This window comes from Sturnus vulgaris, chromosome 11, assembly GCF_052056855.1.
Source record: "Sturnus vulgaris isolate bStuVul1 chromosome 11, bStuVul1.hap1, whole genome shotgun sequence".
In the NCBI taxonomy this organism is placed as follows: Eukaryota; Metazoa; Chordata; class Aves; order Passeriformes; family Sturnidae; genus Sturnus; species Sturnus vulgaris.
This window is the reverse complement of record NC_142253.1, coordinates 15,618,778-15,643,447: the sequence shown is the minus strand read 5'-3', so window position 1 is coordinate 15,643,447 and position 24,670 is coordinate 15,618,778. Positions and strand designations below refer to the sequence as shown.

General features: G+C 40.2%; 1 protein-coding gene across 3 annotated transcripts in view; it reads right to left on the bottom strand.

Annotated features, from left to right (window-relative positions):
* The window catches only part of PRKCD (protein kinase C delta), a 61,166-nt gene that overhangs the window by 15,959 nt on the left and 20,537 nt on the right, over positions 1–24,670 (bottom strand). For all 3 annotated transcript variants that reach the window (XM_014869672.2, XM_014869674.2, XM_088171592.1), the window contains exons 2-4: positions 9,955–10,089; positions 5,852–6,051; positions 4,560–4,620 (exon numbers count right to left, since the gene is read on the bottom strand). In XM_014869672.2, the coding sequence (XP_014725158.1) occupies positions 4,560–4,620; positions 5,852–6,051; positions 9,955–10,069 (376 nt within the window). In that variant the 5' untranslated portion in view covers positions 10,070–10,089. The remainder of the gene's footprint in view (positions 1–4,559; positions 4,621–5,851; positions 6,052–9,954; positions 10,090–24,670) is intronic.

The window sequence follows — 24,670 nt, the reverse complement described above, 5'->3', positions numbered from 1 at the left end:
GCACTTGGCTTTGTTTGAAAGTTAAGTGCACCTTCAGGTTAAGAAAAATATTAATCTCTCAGAGCAATCATTAAAAGGGAAAGCTCGTTCCTGACAAAGGCGACTTTCCCAGCATGAACTGTCTCAGAGGCAAACTGCTCTTTAACCTGGTCCTGGAGAATATTGCTTCAAAGATCACCTGTTGAAAACAGCCCCAACCCAACCAAACCCAAAAATTCTAAGAAACCATTTACAGAAGTAGAAGTTTCCCCAAAGCCTACAGTTCCGTGACATGAACTTGCTGTTAAATCGTTCTGGTCTTTGTGCTACCCCTCCATAAAGAGGATCACAGGGTGGGGTTGGAGCATTTAGTTGCACTGTCTGCCACAGGCAGGGATAACTTCCAGGTTGCCCCATCCAGCCTGGCCTTGAACAAATCAAGGATGAAGTCGTGCCCTGCCTCTGAGGCAGCACCTGCTGCTGCTCGGACAGGGGGCTGCTCTCAGCACTTCAGTAAATGCATGTATGGAACCTTTCCTGGGCATTACTGACACCAATGGCCTGGCAGGAAAGTGTGAAACAAAACACCAGCTTCAACAAGCCCTGCTTTTCAATCCAGGATGAAAAAACCCCAAAAGCAAACACACTCCAGCCTTTGCAGTGCTCGCAGGCAGCCAGAGCTGCAGGGTGAACACAGCCCGTGCTCAGCATACACAGCTCTTGTTTTACAGCTCTGTGTTTTGGTAAATGCTTCTGCACAGACCTCTGAGATCTCACTGGTGGTGATAGAACCAGGAATAAACTGGAAAGTAAGTCTTCCTTCTTTTTCAAATTACACAGTAAAACCAATCTTTAAAGATACAGCATCTCAATTAAACTTCTACTGCAGGTACAAACTGTATCAGATTTCCTGTGCTCCACACAACACGTTGGCTACCTGGTGGTGTCTCTGAAATCACTACAGCTGCAACTGTCTGATTCTTCTAGAGAAAAATCAGAATATAAAGCCTGCAGATATTTTTGTTAAATTCATACAATTGCACTTCCAGTGCAGATTAAAGCAGATGTGAGGTGCCACTGAATAACCTCCACACTAGCCAAATTTCTAGAAACAGCACTTTCTCAGTTAAATGATCAAATCATACCAACATCCACATGTAAAATTTTAAGGTTCAGTTCTGGCTCATCAGCCTTCATCATTATTATTTATTAAAAATGTGACCATCCTTCCACAACACACCTCATCCATAGAGATACTTTTTTCAAATCTTACTTTAGGCCCATATAATGTAAGTCTGAAATGGCAAATTTGTTATTTACTCTATTATTTTTCACAGATAACTCAGAAAAATGCTGAAGTCTCATGCTTCCCCAAAACTCAACACACAGAGAACAAAATATTCAAAATATATGCAGCTCTGTGGTTCATATCCCTCTCCCAGAAGTCAGACACTTGAGAGATCAAAAGTTCACATGTAAATTACTCACCTTCTGGTACTTCTAATGACATTTTAAAGAAAAAATTCACTGTCCCTTTCTGCAGGAAGCTGTAGCCAGCAAAACAGGAATTCAGAATTCCAACCCAAGACACAAGCACACTCCCAAGGCTGCTAACACTGGATGAGACACTCAGGAGAGTGAGGTTCTGCCTTTTCTTACTCGAGGAACTCATTAACCACATTTGAATAAACAAAGATCCAGCAAAGCATTAAACGTATTTCAACTCCCACCTATCAAAACTAAAGCTGCTTTACAGAATTATAACCTAGTTTCAATACTACAACGAGAGAAGGAGGAGTAGAAGGAAAACAATTTCAGAATTAAAATGGATGTTAGCACCCTGTATCTCACGTTTCACACACCAGGAGAAAAGCTTTTGAGTTTCCAGCACAAGCTCATATTCAAATCACAGGACAGAAGACAAAAAAGTTTTTTGACAGCTCTAAGTCAGGGCTCTGCTGTCCCCATTTTATAGGGTCTAGGAAGAAAAAGTCCTTTAAGATTGATAAGAGTTTTCATACGAAGCCCTAAATTAACTGGTCAGGCCTCAATCTGGAAAAAGAATATTTAAATGAAAAGTCTCAGTGTACTCTACCATGGAAAAACCATTAATACCAGTTTATTTTGTGATATTTTTTTTTCTCTAAGAATATACCTGTTAATGGAGCAATAACATTCTTATGTCTGTGCTCTGCACCACTGCAGTAGAGGAAAGCAGTTTTCTCTAATGGTAGCAGAATGTTTGCAACTTAGAAGAAAGGTTTGAAAAACAGCAGCTTCAGTTTGCAAAACAAGCCAAAGAAAGAATTAGTCACTTTTGTGAAGTGTTTGGAGATTTTCAAACAAAAGGTAGCACCTATACTCAAAGATACAAATGGCAGCAACACCTTTGAATAAACCAGGGAATAACTGAAATACCAGTTTCAGAACAGGCCTTTTTTAGCATTTTAGAAACACAGCTACCATAGAGTTCTGTATGCAAAGGCAGGTCAGAGGGAGAACAAAATGACAAGTGCATGGGAAGGAATGTGAACTGTGTGAGCTTTCAGCAATGTGGGGAATGGAGGTTTGCACAAACATCCTTGCAATGCACCAGCAAACCTCTCTGCTCTCACACTGCTAAGTGCTGATTTAATTGCAGAGAACATTTACAGCAGTGCAGTGATGAGCCAAAAATCAGTGCTTGCCTATTTAGCAGCATTACACACTGACATAAGGGAGGTTTACAACCTTGAGGAGGAGTAGTTTGTTAAAATGTATTGATATTTGTGGTGTTCACATTAAAATATCAGATTGAGTGACTTTCCTTCACAAAATTTAGATGTATAAATGTCTTGAAAGGCAATTGCCACCACCTCTGTGGTTTAGTTACCAAAAATGTATCAGTGACTAATTTCATATAAAGCAGAAGGTAAATAGGAAGTCATTGCAAAGAAAAGGTCAAAAAAGTGCATTAAGATGTGAATATTAACTTGCCAATTAGAATATAAATGCATGACTTAATAACCTGTGTGGTATTTAGGCTTCATCCACCACCATCTGCAATCCCTAATAAAGGCAATGAAAATAACTGCAAGAACATTGTATCTATTTTAAAATTATTTTGATTACTGAGTAAAATTAATTTAGTACTTTCAGCACACAGGTATATTACCTGCCTACTAACAGCTAATAATAAATGGTGGAAGCTTTTCACTTATGCCATCTCCACTTTTCCACATGGAGAGGAGGGGATATGCTTCAGTCTCATTAAATAAACAACTAAAAATACAGAAACTGGGTTTGTGAAGGTTTGCTTGAGAAACATCTGGGTGTCCAGGAGAAATGGATTTCTGTAAATATCATTAAATATGTATGATCATAGTACCATTGCCCCATGAAACAGCCTTGCACAGGGAACTGTGACTAAGACCAAGATAAGTATTTTCAAATATAATGGCTCACACCAGTTTAAATGCAAACATGAGAAAAGCTCTCACAGACTCTTTAGAGAGTCACAATATTTTTAAAAATTTTGCTTTAAAGTGTTGACTTCACAGACACCAAAGCAACAAGGATATAGGCTGGGTATTTTGTGATCACAAAGATAAAACATCACCTCTGAAATGTAACCTATGCACATCACATTCTATCTTCAGTATCTTCTGCACAGATGGTACAAAAATGTATGGTACCTTCACCATGAGCTTGTTCTAGAGAGCAGAACTGTGCTCCTTCTATAAATGTCTGGGGGGAAAAAAACCCACCCATGCTTCAAAACATCCTGCTTAGTCTTTTTACTTATTTATAAACACATACTATTAAACCTTATTAGGCTGGTAGGTTAATCTGGCAGACCAGTTATATTATAGTTACAACATTATTCCCAAGAAATAACGGTGTCATGACTTCTAGTATGGGAAAGTCTTAACTACAAGCTAAGCAAGTTGTGAGGTTTATAGCATTTCCTTTAGGAAAGGACTCCCAAATACACAAATCCAAGCCAAAATTCTTGGGTTTATTATTGTACTTGAAGCTTCCCTCCTAGCTCATTCCCAAAGAGCCTGTGTAGGTTTCTGACACTCACAGGCTGTTCACTTTTTAAACTGGTACATCAGATCATTGACTAGATTTGCATTTCAACACTAAACCATTCACTCATTCCTACAATCAGTCTCTGTAATTAGTGAATGGGATGTCTGAATCCCAGGAAACTCAGACCCACTTTTGCAATCCACAAAAAAAAGTTTCTCACATAAGCTAGAGCAAGAGATTCAACTTCTTTGCACCTAAAAAAGGACAGATAATATACTTTCTATCACAACAAAACATGAGAACAGACATATTAAAGATCCAAACTACCTAAATGCAACAGCATTTAGAAATGAACAAATCCTGCCATGAGTCCATATAACAAAAAAAAAAAAAAAAAAACAAAAACACCAAACCCCAAACTTACATCTAGAGATCAAATTAATAAAATTAATTAATAAGATGCTACTCAGTACACCAAGAGATTTTTTTTTTCTAAGCTACATCCTGTGTTCTGCAAAAAACCCGTTTTTTCATATAACTGACTGAAAATAACCTACTGACATTACCTGAATCTTCCAAAAAATACTGCACAGCCATCAGCACCTTCCCCTGAGGCTGAAGGTCAAGCTGTGGAAAGAAAGATAGCAACAGTGAAGTGGTTGACTGCATCTCTCAGGAATTTAAACAGCTATTTCTAGGGTATTAAAGTAGACTATTCAATAACTATTTGATTACAATCCTCTTCCATATCTCACTATCACAGCTGAGTCAGGGGCTTTTATTCTCTTGCTTTTACTCGTGTGCTGCATTGCTTTGATGTGTCCCCAGGAGTTCAGCATGGTCAGAGTTCACATTGTTTGTCCATGTCCCTTTCCCGTGTCTGCAAAGAACTTTGTTGGCTTCTGTTTTTACTGTAAGTAAACTCAATCTGCACAGGAACTCAGTTTTGAAAGAAGTCTATACAATCCTTTATGTGTTTATTGAGAGCATGAACCACAGTGATATCAAATGCTGCTGCTGGCAATGAAATAAAGTGGTATAATCAAAATTTGTTTTCCTTTCCTCCCAAAACCATTACACATGGTTTCTGTGGCAAATTCTACAGACCAGCAAAAAAAAAAAGTGCCTTTTAAGCCAACAGCTGAGGTCAGTTCCTGTGCTCAGAAAGTAGCCACTAATTCTTAAACTGCTGCCTTCATAAAAGATAAGAAACTCTTAACCACGTAAGAGTGAGTCAATCTTCACTTCAGCACAAAGTACCCCTGGGTTACACTAAATACAGACTGGGATGAACAATCCAGTCCCCAGACAAAATCTAAGCACAGTTACATTAGGTACACCCACGAACATCTCCCCACAAATCCCATCATCCTACTGGGATAATGAGTGGGTTCATCTCTAAGGCAGTGTCTGACACTCAGAACATTTGCCCAGCAAAGTGCACAGAAGGCCAAGACCTCAGTTACAGCTGATAATGCCAGGCTGTCTCTCCACACACAAAAATAACCCCACAGGCTTTGCTGGCCATGATGCTCTAACTCACGACAGGTTGTACACAAAGTTTAACACTGAGGATGTCAATGTGGTACCTGTTCTCTGGATAACAAGCACAGGATTTGAGATCACTGAACTGGCTAAAACTGATCACTATTAGCTTTTACTCTTCTGAATAATTGTTCTTGACTTAGAAATCAAGTTAAGGTGTGAAAAAAAGCCCCGTGTGTAACAGATGAATACACACTAGAGAGTTTCTACTGACCCAGGAAAATCTGTAAGCCTAAAAGGCACAAGGCATTCATTCAGTTTGAAAGAAACAAAACTAGGTCAGCAATTTTGAGGAATTAATCTTTTTCCTTACCCAGAACTCTGCTTTGCCATTGCCTTTCTTGCACCGTTCTGCCAGCACTGACACCCCCACAGTCACTTCAGACAGAGGCTCCTCTGCTGCTTTCATCAGCACAATCTGGATCACCCGGCCCTCGTAAATGTGGGCATCAAAAGTCGATTTCCATTCGGGATACATAGTGGGTTTCTTCTGAATCAGAGTTTTTCCTCTCTCTGAAAGCCACAAAAAAAAAAAAAAAAAAAAAAAAAGATAACAGAAATTAAAATGTATATAGGTCTAGTATTTAAACTCAACAAAGTAAAAGAGGGAATACTTATACTGAAACTAAAAGCAGACTTAATGCTTTTTTTTACTGTTGCTGGAACAAGGTCTAAATACTCAGTTCAAAAATTCATGACTTGGAAGGCAAAGCCCACCCTGATGAATATGCAAAAGCAGTGAAGGGGTTAACATGGAGCCAGAGAGCAGGAGGGACAAAGCCCAGTGTGGGATTCATAAGCTGCTTTAGTCAGTCACAATTTGACAGGGACACATGCATGGCTCCATTCTGGTATAAATCTCCATGAAGTGTCATCTGATCATCGTGATTACCTACTGCTATAAGATAAATTAAGATCAACCCCACACTGACCCAGTTTAAATTGAAAGCAGTGTCTGAGAGATGAAAGGTTTCACATTTCATTAATCTACTTCCAAGTTATCACAATATTTCACTTGCATTCATAAGTCACTCTCCTTGGCATTGTACTCTACCACGACTGCTACTTTTTAAAGGTTATTTCAGGGCCTTATCTGTCTTCTGTAGTACATGCAGACCTTGTGTAGTTAAAGAATAACAAAAAAGCTAAAATTACCTCAAAAAATGTCCTTTTCCCCCTCTTCTTTTTTCTTTGGTATCCTTTAAGAGCATCTCAGCACACTCCTTTGTTAGGAGTTTCACAATGCTTCACTACTCTTATTAGACAGATTTTTTTTTTCCTTTTTGCCAAGAAAGGCTGGATAATTCTTGAAGTCCCTTCCAGCCTGGTATTCTATGACTCTAACACACAGCTTCAGTCTCTCTTGCTACCCATTAAACTGATTTCTTCCTGTCCATGTCTCAGGCACAGAAAACAGCCTGTGACTGCACAATCTATGACAAGCTTTGGCAAGTTTTTAAATCTGGGTCTCTAAGTCCCATCAACACATCCAAAGTGATGGTGCCTCCTAAGAAACCACACCCAGCTCTTCACTGTGACTCTGGCACACAGTGCCACCTCTCAGTTTTCCTCTGATTTGCTGCCAAGCCAATTGTTTTCCAATTGTTTTCCAATTTTCCAAGCCAATTGTTTTGTGCCCAATACAATTTTCTACATTCTACACAATTTCTTCTATATATTAAGACTTTTTTTTTTTTGCAATGGAAATGCTTTCTAAGTGTCTCTCCAGCTCTGAATGATCCATTTGCTGTTATGATATCAAGGCAGTAGTAAAGCAGATTAAATAGCAGGACCCATCCCCAGAAGGCTGCAGCATGGTCTATTAGATACTGAATATTTTAAAATCTTCCTGGAAACTCAAGGCAAAGTCGGTGTGCATTCATTAGGAGCTTGCTGGATGCACTCCACTCAGCTGGGCTGAGCTCTGCAGACACACACAGGGAATGGTGTCCTTGCACTGCTTTATTAGGGAATGCCTGCCAGCAGCAGCACTGGGAGTTACAGCTTGGACACAGCCTTGAGCCACGTGCCAAAGGACATTCCAAAACGCTCAGAAATGGCCACCTGAGGACCTCTCCATGGCAAACCAAACTGAGCATTCCTCTTCTACTCAGTCAGCAGCTTTTCTCTTCAATGTGGAGAACTCTGCAGACAGAAAACTCAAGACCTTCACAGTGCAAACCTACTTCCAGAGCCCTGTTCTATGAAAAAACTTGAAAATATTATCACAGAATCACTGAATAGTTTAGGCTGAAAAAGGCCTTTAAGATCATCAATTCCAACCACCAACCCAACACTATCATTAAATCATGTCCCCAAGTGCCACATCTACACATTTATGTAGAGATTATTTGGAAAGACAATAAAGGAAAGGAGGGGGATAAAAACCAGGCTGTCTTCACAGCAAGTCTTTTTGGATTTGCTTTTTGGATTGCTAAAGTCAGACTCCTTCATCAAAAAGGCACAATTCTGGGGGCATCCTTGACAATAGGAGAAACTGTATATTTGCAGAACCTCTGACAGTAATTTAGGGTTTGCAGAACAGCAGCAATTTGTAAGGAGTTGGTAATACTCTTTATAAGATTCTTAGAAGGGGAATGAGTAATTCCAGTGTGGCCACAGCCTCTCCCCTCCCAATTCCCATGTCCCAGTTGATATCTGCTTTGATCAGTCAACTCTGTACATTTTTACCCTACATAAAACATAAAGAAGGTGTCTCAGCTACTGGAAACAGCTTCCAGCCATGCTGCTTTTGTAATAAAATCATACTAATCAAGATTTGTCATGGATCACAATCTCTGTCTGCAAATGAACACTGAAGGGTCAGCAGAGAACAGCCCTCAGGAGCACTGTTCCTGCCTCTGCTGTGTTCAGGCCTCCTTGGCTTCTCTGCTCACACTCCTGACCTCAAAACACATCACATGTTTGCAAACTGCCTCAATGCCTAATCATTAGGCTCTATGATTTTCTTCTTCCTATACAATAAATTTTCCCTTGATTGTGTTTCAGCCTTCAAATCCAACAAAAAGCTGTTCCAGATCTTGCCAAACTGACAACAGGAGCATCAGACTATTTTCCTGATGACTCCAATCACTCACCTCTCCAAGCAGTTTCCTCTCCTCCCTTTTTCAGTACATCAAAGACATGGAAAGCAAAGACTGGGAAATATTGGGACAATTCTACTTTTCAAAAGCAAATGGCTGAAAAAAACCCAGTGGATTTATTTAGATTATTTTAATTTCTCCACATATTCTGGCAGCTGCAACACCTTCAACACCATTTCTTCAGAGGTTCTTCCAGCAGACTAAGAAACTACTTCTTTGGAGCTTAGTACATTTGTTGGATGACGACACTTTCTGGAAAAGGCACCATGCTTTATTTCAAGTTTCAATGCAGCTTTTACCCTCAGCAATAAGAGAGAAGACCAATCATATTGTGAGGAAGAATAAACTTCACCCTTTTCTGCACTCTTTGATGTCTTATGAATCTCTAGAGCCATAATGCAGGACTAGAGCTGCAGTCTAGCCCAATACAGCAATCCTCTCTCATCCTGTTTGGCTGCAGTGGTGTATTCTAGCCAAATTTCAGAAAATGTAATAAACCTTTGGACCAGTTTCTGTAAAGATGAGGTCTTTGAAGGCTGAGGGCCTGCTGAGTCACTTGGTCTGTTCAGCTGGAGAAGACTGAGGACAGACCTCAGTGCAGTCACAGCTTCCTTGTGAGGGGAAGAACAGGGGCAGGCACTGATCTCTGCTCTGTGGTGACAGTGACAGGACCCGAGGGAATGGCCTCAGGTTGTGTCAGGGCAGGTTTAGGCTGGATATTAGAAAAAGGTTCCTCCTAGAGGGTGGTGGGGCACTGAGCAGGCTCCCCAGGGAATGGTCCCAGCCCCGAGGCTGGCAGAGCTCCAGGAGCATTTGGACAGCTCTCTGGGACAGGGTGTGAATTTTGGGGATGGTCAGGGCCAGGAGCTGGACTCAATGATCATTGAGGGTCCCTTCTAGCACAGCTTATTCTGTGTTTCTGTGCTAAGAGGACTTTCAGTGTGAGTAATTTCAAGCAAAAAATTCAGCCAAAATACCTCAGTTACTACAATAGTAACAAACTGCACCTCTCATCACTACCCATCCTCCAAGCCAATAAAGAGCATTTGCTGCTCTGTACTTGAGGACAGTTCTCTCAACTGCTGCAGTCCAGCTTCCTGCCCTGCATTCTTAAAGAAAGAAGCCTTGCTTTAAGGTGGGGGTAGAGAAAACAGCCATTATTATTACTCCCATTCCAAAAGAAAAGCTCACATTGAAGTGCTTGGCATGACAGAAAGAGAAGGACTCACTGCCATTCACAGATTAAGGAGGATTACAGTATTTCTCAAAAATTTACTGATATTCAGAAAAGCATCCCCATTTGTAACCTCACCTGTAGTCAGAGCTTCCTTCATCTTGATAGCACAGAAAGGCTGTAATTGTTCTCCTTGATTCTGCACAGGTCCCAGCTCAAAGGAGTTGAAAGATATCCGTAAAAAGGGGGCCATTGCTCAGGATGATACACAGCCTACGTGGAAAGAAAGAAATAAAAATCACAGAGTAAAACACCTGGTCTGAGATATGTAATAAAGTGACACATTTCTCAGCAGCCATCAGAGCTTCTGTTGAAGCTACAATCTCATGGCTTCTATTCCTGTGTTGCTTTCAGGTGGCAGTTCACAAGTCCTAGGAAGCATCCAGAGCTAGTGATCCAACCTGTGAGCCTCTAAACCTAAACATGCCAGGCAAAGAGAGGAGAGACAGGTAGAAAGAGCGCCAGAGCTATTGTGTCACTCATTTTAAAGTGTCAGGAATTACAAGAATTCAAAACACCTGTAATTTCTGAATCAGCAAACAGGTCTTCCCCTGTTCTTAAGAGCTCTTGAATTTAGAGCAGATTTCAGTTTACAATTCACAGCAATGGAGTTTGTCCTATATGTCACATTGTTTTGTGACACAAAAAGGATTTACTCAAAGGCTAAGAGAAAAGAGTCATTTGAAAGAAAAGCAATGCTAGTGCATTTGGAGAATGAGGGATGCAAGGAAGGAGGGATTAGGAGGAAAGAGATAACAAGGTAACAGGAAGAGATGGTGGAAAAAAATTAAGACTTGAAACTGGGCCGAGCTGGCCTTTTGACTGTAGATTGTCAACCAGCTCAGTCAAGCAGCACTAGGAAGAACATTTCAAGCAATCTTGCACATGCTGGCATTTTTTAAAGTAAAGACATTGACCTGAGAAACAATTAACATTTTGCTTTTATCTCTTAAGGCCCTTACAGTCATTTAGATAAAAGACTGAAATCAAGTCTCTGCAGCAAGACAGCATATAGCTCCTGACAGCATCATTAGCACATCTCACACTCTCCCCATGTGGGGACCATTTTCAATAAATGGAAAAATTTTATGACTAACTTTTATTGAGCTAGGGTTTTTTTAACTGTTTCCCCACTTTCTTTCTGTAGAGTAAAACAAGAGTTAGAAAGCAAGTTTAGGATTACTTGGCACCACTGCTCATCTCCCTGAAGAACAGAAAGCCATGACTATAATTCTCATTCACACAGACTCATAATAAAGCAATAACCCTCCCACACTAATCCACTGCTTATTGCAGCTTGGAGCACCATTTGATGAGAGTGGAGATTGAGGTGACCTCACAAAGAAAGAAAAATAGACAGCTTTTGTAAAAATTAACAAACACCATCTGACAGCTCACTTTCACAAACACAACTTAAGCACAATGCTCATCAAGAGTTTTAATGAGGAACATATTTTAGCTGCTCAAGACACCCTGTGCTCACTATGTTCAGAACTACACCCCAGTGAGCAGCTACAGGACTTGCCAACAGGAGATCACATAGCATTACTACTCAACATGGAGGTAAAAGAAACCAGATTTCAGCCTTGTTCACTTCTGGGAAACAGCTCTAAGACTCAGTGAGGCCATAGGTAGAAACAAGCTGGGTTGGTCAATGTGTAGCTCCCAATGGAAGGTTTATTTAACAGAATCACAGGAGAATTCTGCTGTAAGGGACAGCCCAGCAAGAAATCACAATTTCCAGTAAGCCTGTGACTTTATGAACAAAATATTGGAAAGCACTGACAAAGCTAAACTAACAATTGCACTGATTTCACTCAGCCCATGTGACTCAAGCCACTGTTAGTCCTGAGACAGAATACAAGGATTTACAACTTAGTTTTTTATCTCCAAGTTAGCAGATACAATAAGAACAGGTACAGTGCATACATGTTTTGAGTAATCACACACTTTCTCATTTCCAATGGCCAAATACATTTGAATGCCATATTTTCACCTCTGCTTCATAGTTTTAAATGTGGTTATTTGTTGTAGCTTCACTGTACTCAGCTTCAGTGCATCTCCAATGCTCGCTTCTTATCCAGAAATGCTACACACAAGGAATTCAGCAGGTAGGAGAAAACACCAATATCCCAGCGTTTTTTACAATATTCAAAGTCCATGGTCACAGTGGAAACCAGAAGATAACTGTTTGCTTTTACATTTAACAACAGCTTTAAAAGAGCCCAAACAAACTCAGCAGCTGCCTGGTCTTGCCAAGTTTCTCCACTCCTACACATTATGCTTTTGTCACAGAAGCAGAGATCTTAAATGCCTGCATGCAAACTCTTCACTATATGTTGTAGACTAGATTGTGACAGAGAAAGGTTAAGCGAGAAAGGAGGGTTTGGATTTGCTCCTCCAATACATTTTGTGATCCTTTCCTCTGCTAAGATGTACTGTGAGATAGTTGACAAGTATCAGCTGCACTGCTGTAAACAAAAACACACCCTACTAAAACTGTTTTTGGCAGTGAAACTCAGTGAAAGAGATTAATTTGAAATCAACAAAGGTTCTCAAAATCCCTGCTGAGTACACTCATGCAAGAACACATTTGAGAAGGAAAGACACTGAAAGCAGCACACAGGCTTTGCTTGATGCATTTTACACGAGACTCCACCTCCAGTCTCTGTGAGCGTTGCAGAAGTGACAGCACAAGTGCTGACTCTTGTTTTAAGGGCTGTGTCTGTCAAGAACTGAAACTTCTGCAAAACACCAGATTTGAATTGAAAGATACTGTAAAATCTACTCATATAATCTGCATTGCAGCTATGAAGTATTAAAGCCAAACTGTTTTCCCTAAAGGGCAAGATTTTATCCAAACCAAATGGTGGAAAAACTGAGATGTGAGCTCCAAGAATACTCCAAGTCTAAATGACAGGTTCAATATCTCAAACAGTTTCAAAGTCAAAGTACAATCTGAACAAGCAAACAAACAAAAAAAAACCTAAAGGAAAAACATTCCAGTAAAATTACTCTATGAAGTACCTGGTGGTGGCCACAGTGGTTTAGAGCACACCATCAGATGTGTCCTGCACAACATTCATTTTGTCAAGGATCCCTGACCTCTAATGCAAACTAAACCCATGTTCTATGTTATCTGGGACAGATTCTGCAAAATCCACAGTACTTTCCATGGAGCTTTAAAATTGAGAGGTTTTGATTATTTAATATGGAAAGAAAATCAACAGTGTTATTATCAACTACAGAGAGAGAGGGGGAAAACTGGAAACATCTTCACATTGTCAATGTCAACACCTGCCAGATGAACAAATGTTCAATTTTCACACTGATGTGTTTGTAACATGTGGTTTTAAAGAAAGCAAATTAAAATCTTCTATGTTCCAAGGAAAATTTTATCAAAATTTGCTGGCACAGAATTCAGAGTAGATTAAAAACCTTCTCCACAGAAACCAAAGGGACAAAGGGTAAATTCTGCAGCTTCTCTCCTTCCAGCAGTGCCCAGCTCTCAGGGGCTGGCAGCAAAATCCAGGGTTCCTTTGTGGCTGTAATTCTGCCTCCTTATAAACAGTGAGGACAAGCCAGCCCTAGCACAGTCCAGAAACAAAGACATGGCTGTAACTTTTACACAAAAGCAGGAAGGCACATCTAAACACTGGATGATCTGGAGGAAACACTGACACTGGATGACAACAGAGCACTGAAGAGACTAAAAACCAATGGGCCCAAACAGAGCCAGGCTGTTCCATCACTGATAAGGACCATATATCCAGGAGAAAGACAAGAAAACTCCCCTGCTGGTTTGTTCTCTGATTTCCTTGTATTAGTGAGTGAAACATTGTGCAGGTGGCTGTAGAGCTGCAGCACATCAGGGCTGTTCCATGCTGTCACACAGAACTGCTCTGGGTGCCATGAGATGCCTGATTCCTGCTTTGCTCCTTGCTGAGGCTCTGGGAATCACCAACCACACACACACAACCAATGCATCCTTCCCTGAAAAGATGAAGCAGTAACTTTTTCTTAAGATGCAAACATATAGATTATATCCAACCTTTTTTATACAAGGGTTTCCTCTCCTCTATTCTGGCAACAGAAAGAAAGACAACAACAAATTACTGTCCAACTTATTGCCCCCACAGCATTTCCAAACACACAAACAGGGCTCTCTGTGTCTTTGTGCACAGCCTGCAAAGGTGATTTTGCTGCTTGCATGGCAGTCATATAAGAAAGCCCCAAATAAAAATGCTGGAAGAGGGATTAGCATCCTTCAGCTGTGCAGACTGTGTGTTTTTATTGCTCCCAACCCACACTCCCTGCACTTGAACCCTTTCAGCTGATGATCTGAGAGAGAAAAGCAGTATCTGTGCTGTAGGACAATTTACTGAACCAAAGGAATATGGTGCTAACCACTCCCTACATTGCACACCTAGGATGAGTCTACAGAGAATACCTGCAGGTTCTATTGCAAGCCCTGGCCTTTATTTGATGCTCTGTAGATAAAAGTCAATCTAAAAATGAAGACAGTTTACACGAGGCTTATTATGTTTGCTGTTATGAACCCTGTCAAAAAGATACACAGCAGTGGCCTTTATCAGCTGGACTTCCCTAGGCACTACTGCTACCCAAATAAACCATAAAAACCATATCCAAACTCAAAGCACTTTACACTGCTGAACACTCACAGCCACCAGGGGTAGCAAAACATCCCATTATCATCAGGTGCTGCTCTGAAAGCTTAAAATCCACAAGGGGCTTAACAAGTGTTCTCCACAAGACAGGGCTAAATTGACACATTGCATGTAGGTCCCTGCAAAAAAAAAAAAAAAAAAAGGATAATTCTCCAAAAATACTGCCCCTGGAGCAGCATCACTTGTGCTTTTACTTAGGTTTAACCATTTGTCATTTAGGTTTAGCCATTAAGGTACAGGTATCTCCTATGAATGGTTTAATTTAGAAGTTAGAATTGTGGAACTATACTCATGAAAGCAAAATACATGCATGCGGTGATATTTAATAAATACAGTTATCTTCAGAAAGACAAGGATAAAAAGAGCACTTTTAAAATGGCCCAACAGCCCAATCAAGTAGAATTTCTGCAGTAACAGTTCTAAAACAGTGTATCTTCATAAAATGTTTTTAAATAATTACACAACTTTATGAAAAGTAAGAAAAGACAACAAAAAGTTTAGTTCACAATTCACTTCCTGTTAAACTTACTGCAAATGATTTTATTTTCTGGTTCATAATTTCAAAATGACAGTTCCTACATTGAATTCCAGTGTAAATGACGCAAGTTTTGGGGTTTATTTTTTCTTAATAGTACAAGTAGAGTAGCTCAGAGTCCTAAGCTTAGCTTGGAAAAAGTGTAGCTACCATTTCCTTCCCTTCCTCCCTCAAGTATATTTTCTTTCAGGTACTTCTTCTTTTGCTGGGTTAGGCCAAGTCTAGAAACAGAAACAATTACATAACAAAATCTGTCACTGTGTTGCAACAGTCTGGAGAAAAATCCATCCAGATAAGGCAAGAGATGTTCCTTGGTTTCATCCCACTTGGCCAGAAGCACAGATATTTCCAAGTTTCCACATTTTTTTGCATGCTCAGCAGTCCCCAAACTGCCCAAATCTGTGGCTGCTGTCTAAATTGCTGGTATTTCCCCAACATCCTTCAAGGCAAAAATAATTACTGATATTTTCCCTTATCATTACAATGAGAAGCTTTTCAAATTATGAGCACCAGAAATATTTTTCTGAACCGGGAAACTCTTTTTGGCAGCACAAACTCCTGGAAGCTCAAGGGGATGCAAACTGAGGGGGGATGCAGATTTGGAGGCAAGCAGGAGGTGAAGCTTTTGGATTTTGGGAGCTTTTAGGAAGACACAGTGCCCCATTTATTTGAGCACAGGATAATGTGATTAGCTGAGTAACAAGAGTTGACTGTTCTTAAAGCAGTTTTAAGTGTATTGAGGATGAAAAATCTGGATTTTACACTCAAAGATCAGAAAGTTGAGGAAATTGTGGACTCTCAAATAGGCAGCAGGCCAGGCTGTCACGTAGCATATGCTGCAAGATAAAAACAGCATTTTACACCAAACATCCTTATTTTTTGCAATAGAGAACACTTGGACCAACAAAGTTGGCTTTTCCAATATTCCACAACCACTGCTTGGTGGGGAGAAGGAGGAAGTACTGTCAGCTGTTTTTTCTTTTTAAGTGCATAAAAAATAGCCATTTAAATATTTTTTTAGAGTCCTGAGTTCTCCTTCCTCTGTGAACAGAAAGGACTAAACATGAAAACACTACACTGGCCATTGTTTGCCACCATTGCCAAAATCAAGCTTGAAACAAAAGTGTAAATGAATCCCCTTCATTAATCTCAAACCCAAACATCAGAAACACAGAAGAGAAGCTGCCTGAAGCCCAAAGACTTTGTCAATTATTTCTGATAGCACAAGCCCATATCATTTGTTAATTATAGCTGAAACAACATCTTGGAAGGATTAATATAAGGGGGCTGGCTGGGGCTCCAGGTGAACGAACAATTCATTAATATCAAATCACACTGTGAAATGGGGGCATGTCCAAAATATTTTGACAGGAGGCAAACCATGGCTTTCCTCTATACAATGCATAATTTAAGTCTAATTAGGAAGCTTTTTTTTCCTTTGACATGGGGAATAAGTAGAGGCTGAGGTTTTTTCCCTGCAATTAAGTAACACAATCCCTTCCACATGAGAGGAAAAAAAAACCCTATTCTGTGAAAGGGATGAAGTTACACTTCTCTATAATAACACAGCCTGCAGCCAGGCTCTACACCAGGTCTGGCTCTGTGTCATTAAAGACAGCACTGGAGGAGCTGTGCTGAGTCCGAGCCCCTGCTCAGCTCCCAGCTCCCACCTCCCCAACAATGGGTCAAGAAATTGGGCAGGTTTTAGTCAGCATGACTGAATTGCAAAATTGCACATCGAGTTTATCATGTGAGTATGAGTTCTCCAAAGGAAGCAAACCATTCTGCAAAAGGCTTCACAGACTTTTTTGTAACAACCAGTACATGAGGACAGTTGAGCTACTCCCAGCTTTCAGAAGAACCAAATCAAAGGAAAATAGCCAAAGAAAATCCAGTGTACAGTGACTGTTTAGGTTCTACCTAACCAAGTGGACAGGCATCCACATTCAGGCATATTCCAGTAGCATATTTCTCCTCTAACAGAGGAGATACACACCAAGCCCATCCTCCATTTCATTCGGGATGAATACTTTTATCTAGGATCCATTAAAACATCCAAGATTTTCTGGTCTTCCAGTGCCTAAAGGGGCTCCAAGGGAGTTAAAGAGGGACTTTGGAGAAGGGTCTGGAAGGACAGGACAAGGGGGAATGGCTGCCCAGTGCCAGAGGGCAGGGCTAGATTGGATATTAGGAAGGAATTCTTGGTTGTGAGGGTGGTGAGGCCCTGGCACAGGGTGCCCAAAGAAGCTGTGGCTGCCCCTGGATCCCTGGAAATGTCCAAGACCAGGCTGGAAATTGGGGTTTGGAGTAACTTGGGACAGTGGAAGGTGTCCTTGCCTATGGCAGAGGGTTGGAACGGGGTAAGCTTGAAGGTCCTTTCCAATCCAAACCCTTACAGAATTCTGTGATTTCCTGCTCAGTTATAAGCTTCCTGGAAATTGGGATGTATTTCCCAGAAAGAATAATAGATAATACCAACATATTTTCAAACCAAACAGAAAACACTGCCTTTCTCTTCAAAACACTGGAGGGGTTTTATGTTTGGATAGCCTTTTATATTTTCCACTGAATTCCCTTCACACTGAAAACGCCAGATACCAAAAAGATACTACATCAATTACAGTTAAAGAAAAAAGGAAATTTTTAATTTGTCCTATTTTAAATGTACTGAGTTAATGTGTCAACGTGAACCATGAAGAGGGAAGAAATGAACATAGAGATTCAACAGAAATATAAAACACTGCAATAAGAAAACAATTTTAGTTTGCTCTTTTGAAAACATCAGCAGATCATGCAGTATAAGTGCCTCTCAAAGAGCACAAGCCTCCAAGTCAGAAATTTCTACTACTGCCAGCAGTTATGACCTAATCCTCCAAGTATCTGGAAAACTACAATATTCATTAGCTGAGAGAACTGTATCATCATTCCTACATGCTGGAAAGCTGCTGCTCAGATAACCTCATCAGAGGGAGCACAATTCAGCCCATGGACATGACCAAGGCTTCTAAACTAAAAGGGTGCAGGAGTTACGAACCAAACATTTTGCTCATTAACTGTGTGTGGAGTTGTAGGAATAGATCCAGTCCACCCTCCTGACTGCATCTGGCATTATTTGGGTTGTTTGGTTTGTTTTTTTGAGATGATCTTGAGGGTCCCTTCCAACCCACACCATTCTGTGTTTCTAAGATGGGCTGGATCTGCCTTTGAGCACAATGCTCCTCTTGCTATTCCCTGGTACTCAGAGGCTGCTCAGGACAGGTAGGAATCATCCTTTCATTCTGTTCTGGTTGTTTCATGACTGGGAATGTGAAAGCCAAAAGCCACAAATGAAATGTAAATAACCAATCTTAGTCATCTTAATCAAGACCTTTTGCTATGGTTTATAAGCTGAAAATAAACAGTGAAGCCATACACGCATCACTACCTGTGATTCTGTGATCTCTCTTTTGCAATGAAGAGAGAAAATAAGCACAGCTCTGTTCCACTGAGGATGTACAGGGTGATGCTAAATAGTGAGTGGCCAGAGGGGTTGATTAGGAGAAATTGGAAAGAAACCAACATAACCAAAAGTTATTTTTAATTAATACAACATTGCTCCTGCTGTAATTTCAAGGTTCAGCTTTCAACTTGCAAAAAGAGATAAGAAAATGGAACCACAAAGGATTTTTAACTGTCCCCTCCCCTCTGAATCACTTTCTGGAAGAAATGAACATTTAAAGCTCTACAGCAGACCTGGCATTCCCAAAAACACAGAGAACAGACACAGTTCATTAACAGCAAGCTGAATCTAAGCATAAAGAGATCTTAAGAGAAATTTGGGTTACTTAAAGGTAGCACAGAGTTTGCATAACGAATTGTAAACCCAGGGCAAGATGTGCAACTTAATACCATTTAAAATTCCTTCTATTTTTAATCCTCCCAATAAGGAGTTAACAGCAAGCATTTATTTTTTTTCCTTTTCCTGAATTTTGTGGTTTAAACATATAAACTCCACACTCTGATGGATCTAAACACTTAGGATTCATATCTGCTAATAGCCATATTGAATGATTTTCCAGTAAATGAATAAAAACATATCATTTTTGTACCCTTTTGGGGCAAGAAAACCTTTCAGCATTGAAAAGTCTGGAATACAAGACAGTAAATGAGAAAGAAAAAGACAAACAAAAAAATCTAGTAAGCCAGAACCTTGTTAGTAAAGACAACCATGTCAGGACATGCTCAACTATTTTAGGTTTTGAGAGCATAAGAAGTTGAGTGGACTGGGTGCTGTCAGGAACACCCTCTGGGCACCTTCCAGAAATGTTATTCCTACTGCCTGAAGGACTCACATTTCTGGCCAGTACAAACCAAATTATTAAGTGTGTATTGTTTGCCATGGCTTTTTCCAGCTCCCACTCCAGTGCTCATCCTACTAAAAACTGGAGAATCACTTAAAAATGAGCATTTTGCTTTTCATATGCAAAGCACTACATACACAAAGAAACACAAACCAAGTACAAGAACTTCACAACACTGGAATTCAGCACCTGTTTTATTACTTTATTGGGTCACTGCACTGATGAACATTCTGGTAAACAAGACACAGACTTAATTACTTGTCTAAATAAATACTTTCAGGAAGATATGTGCAAATTACTTGCCAGGGCATCTACGGATTATCCAAAAAGTAACTGAAGACCAAGTCTGATTACAGTTGTACTCTTGTGTCCCAGGAGCAACAGAGTGTTCAATGATTTTCCTACAGACAAGCTTTCCTGGCTCATTATGGCCTCTCACTTTCTCCATCACTAAATGGATAAATGAGCTAAAGTCTTGGTCACTTTCCCTGCACCTTCCAATTATTTCTGACATTTTTGCTTCACGTTTCTTCTGCCATAGAAGTGCTTCTTTACAGTAACTTTTATAGCAAGTTTTTTAAAATAGAAATGACACGTCCTAATGGTCTGCTTTCCAGCCACGCTGGGGTAGTGGAGGTGACAGCAGGCTGGGGGGTTTTTTCTGTGAGATCATTCAGGTAAAAGGGATGGGCACAGAAAAAGTCAGGAGGAAAAGCAAACAGCTGTAAAGCCCCAGAGCTCCCGAGGCAGTAGCACACACCACGGGCACAGTGCTCATCCCAACCCTTCCAGTGCTGGAAAGGGGACAGGGAGGTCATGGAGTGAAGCCCACAGGAACCACAATGCTCCCAGCACTTCCCAATGCAAACGTTCCTGCATGGAAAGATTGCTCGAGCCCAGGCAGCCGAGTGGGAAATTCTCTTTCCACGTGGTGTCATTTGTTTGAGTGGATCTACCCTTAATGGTCTGCCCAGTCGTGCCTCCAAACCTTTCCTCTGTGAGTGAGTGCTTGATTCCTGCCTTGATTCCTTCCCTTCTCCAATGCCAAGAGGCTCTTTCATGCTGTTTACTATGCAGCTCACTTAATCACAGCTTGCTTAATTATAATTACCCTGGCATTTTGTGTATCCGAAATACCTTTCACTTCCACGAAGCAGCAAATGCACGAGTAAAAGTTAGTGCTGGCCAGGAGCTCTTGTGGTGTTTACAGCAAACCCAGCACAAATTAGCCCAAAAAAGATTCCTTTCTGCCTCGTGGTTTACAGCACTCAGCACTCCCTGGGCCACAGGGTGCTGGCTTATCCAGCTATATTTGCTTCTGCTACAGCACTAAGTACATAAATCCTGGTCTAAATGATGTTTTTTCCACATTAGTAATTACTGCTGAAGCCACAGACACGTTTTGTGACCAGGACTGAGAAGCAATTCACACAATTGAGAAGAGGTAAATAGATACCCATAACCCACTTCTTATAAAAAGTTAGTCCACATCATGGATAATTTGAGAGTCTACAGCACTGAGTAAACAGAAGTTAAATCAACTTCAGCCCAATGAATTACAGCTTTGTGGGAAAGAGCTGCAGAGAGCTACATTTTCAGTCTTCAACAGACAACCCTGTGGGACTACTAAAAAATTAAAATATTTACTCATACCTGAAAAACAGCTAGATTGAAAAACGTATTTGCTTGTATTTTGAAAATGTTTAATTAAAAAGTGGTCTGGTAAATATAATTTTTATGCTCCTATGATGTATCTCCTTGTCTCAGATGCAGTTTTCCAAGCAGAGCATTAACATTTTCTTAACTGCTCTAAAACTAAATCCACCTCTGAAAATGAAGTTGTGAAACCTATTTCTGACAGAAAAAAAAAAATTCAAAATCAGCACTCAAAATTCATCTGAGGAGATATCAAAGGAGAAAAGAACCTCACAATTCTCTTGCAGTGTCAGCACCCCACCTTCATCTAAGATGTGCCTCCTTATGAACATCTAAAACATTATAAACTGAGGAGCTGCATCAGGTGAGATGTGCAAATATGTATGACACGCATAAGGATCGGATATCCTGAGGAAGGAGAATAATTTTCATAATTATCTCCTCTCATTAACATTTTGTTCCACTGAAGCACTAGGGCTTTTTTTAATTTTAAAAAGTTATGAGGAAAATATTGAATAAAGTCATCTTGATTTCCAGCATATGTCAAATGAATAATAATAAAGTTTGATATAATCTTAACTATCAAACATTTAAAACTACTTTAAGCAGCTCCCTCACCAAAAGGCAAATTGAACTTCCATATCTTGTGTAAGTGAAACTGAGGAAAGTTTCCAGTATTACTGGAAATAGTGTATGTCATGCAGTATTTGCTCAGAGGTAGAACTATTTCCCTTATTTTGTCAGGATTACAGATTGTAGTTGAGTATAAAAAATATGGTATTTTAAGTAACAACTTTCACATCTCAAGTAAATCATACAAAACTATTCAAGCTGCTTTCATTTCCTTTTCCAGAGGAAGAGTTGAAAAGAAAAATGGAGAATAAACTCTGTATTGCTGACTTCAGACATTACCCACAAAAACTACACAGAAACCTCCAGAGCAAGGGCTGCATCTGCTCTATCATTACTGACAGAGTAAAAGGGCACCTAGAAAATAAAGCAAGAGCTTCTCAAAGAAGAAATAGGAAAAAACTGGTCAAGATAGATTATTTCTGTTATTGCATGTAATATTTTTCTAGCAATAGCATTCATTTACAGTGGAAGATGGACAGGCAGAAGACACCCATCTGGCATAAGAGAATTAAGACAAATTGAAAATAGTTCCTTTTAAAAAATTGTTCTAATCATATTCTTATCAACCTGCCTTAATGCACGGAATTGATATCACAGTAACTGGATTTGTATGCTGACCTCTTTCAAAATGCTTAATGTTAGCTACAAGGCTCAGTGCAGTGCAGCTAAACATCAGAATATTTTTAAATTGGGGCATTAGGAGTTACAAGAGTTTAAATCTCTAGTTTTTCTGGACTCTGATAATATCTCCTCATGTTGCTACCTCTGAAAGACTCAGATGTAACAACGTCCTGGGGTGACTTTATGATGCTTGTACCCCCAATCACCTGTTCTGTTTGGGCTGGATATTGAGTTCTCCAGCTTTAAGCCTGGTTCCAGGAGTGAAGGAACAGAGCAGAGGAGCAGAGTTTGTTACCAGAGACTGCACTTGGTGCCCCACATCCTTCACACAGCCTGGGCTGTCTGCAGTGGGCAGCAGCACAGAGCTCTCCTTTGCTCTTGGTTAGTTTCTGGCTAGCTGAGGCAGAGAAGCTCCCTGGACTGTGGGTTTTTGGTTTTTTGTTGTTTTTTTTTTTCCTTTTTCTTGGAACTGTTCAAACCTGCTCTGGACTGAAAACCCAGGGGAGCACCGGGAGCTCACACCTGTGGCACACCTGGGCTGTGACATTTCCCAGCACTGGAGGGACTGAGAACAGCCTGAGTGAGCCAGGCTCAACCCATGGAAGGGACTCTGCTCAATCTGTCATCTCTTCAGAGCAGAGAGAGGGTTTGCTGTTTAGTATTGTTCATTTTTGTGCTGGGGAGTGCTTTGCCTGATAAATAAACAGCTTTTTTCCACTTCTCTCCGAGGAAATCTTTTCCTGAACCATCTGGGGGAGGGACTGCCTGAATGTGTTTCCTGGAGGGACCCCATTGCGAGTTCTCCTCTCAAATTTGCCCTAAACCAGGACAAATACATAACAAATACTACAGGTATTTAGTACAGTTCTGGAGCTGTGATACAGAGTATAGGCCCAAGAAATAGATTCTTCACCCTCCCCAAAAGTAGATCTGAGCAATTCTCTAGTTTTACTTTCAAACTTTGAGCACAAAATCAAAATAGAAGCACTTTAAGCATCAATCTGTACTATTGCATAATCCAAAAGCAGTTTATTTAGGAGACTTAAACAGTCGTGGGGTAGAGTTGTTTCCATTGTTTGTAACTAACTTCCAACACCATGTTACATTTTAGGACAAGCCAGTACAATAAACTCTGCCTACAGAAGAGAAACACTGTTCAGTTTGGTTTTTCTTGTCAGTAAATATTTTGTGGCTCTTGCTTAATTTAGAATAAACTTTCAGTATGTTATACAATGGAAACATTAGTTTCTGGTCTCCAAACAGAGAATGGTTAGAATCTCTAAACAATTTTCAGTAATAACTTTAAAAGACACAGTTTGAACTCTTCCAGCATCTCCTAGTGAAGCTACATGAGCTACACAGAGGAAAAGCTCCTCCAGGCAGTTGTATGGATTTCAGTGGAACACAGTATTACATTTAAGATTTGGCATAAGACAGTCAAAAGATCAAGGTTTTGGTTTGTGACCCATTTACTGCTGACTTCCTCTGTTCCCTTTTCCTATCCTCACCTACCTAATGGAAAGTGAAGCTGCACAAATGCTTATTGACAGGCTTGGCTACTTAGCAGCAATACCTCACCATAGCTAAGGATTACCATCTAAATTAGCCTCAAAAGTCTTTCACCATTTCTTTCAAAAACACTCAACCGAAAGAAAACATAATACTTTCAGCAAGGTGTCAGGATGGCCAGTTACAGGCTCCTAACTGCAATTCAGTACATTTCTGAGGCAATGACTGACTCAGTTTATATTCAGAACTTTTCCTCCTGTCTCCTCCAGGAAAGAGACTCAAGAGTCTCTCTGTAATTTTGGGAAAATGCATTACACATGCAGGTTAATTAATTTGTTTCCGTGGTCAGACAGGGACGAGGCTCTTAGGATTCCTCCTAGATATGAGTAATTCTTGTGGAAACTCCCAACTTCCGTGCTTACTCATAATGCAAGGAGTAAGAGTGCTGAGTAAGGACAGCTCAGAACTGCACAGACAGGTAATGTGCCATTACAAATACTCACTAAAGCACTACACTTCCTAAAGCTTCCTTTCAACATCCTTTTATCGATCTGAAACAAATTTACCAAACTTAATATCCAAGGGGCATCTCAAAAAGTTAGTAGACTATCTACCCACCTTTGAGATATATCTTTATAAAATTGTAGGACTTTTTTTTCAAAAGTTTTTCGTTTTAAGGGCCTCTGAACAAGTGGGATGTTTGAATGAACCTTAAGGACAATCTGCTGAAGAGCTGAAGGGCAGATGAATGCAATTGCATTTTAGTTTGGGATAAGAAGACTACAGGTCAGGCTTGATGTAGATATCAGTAG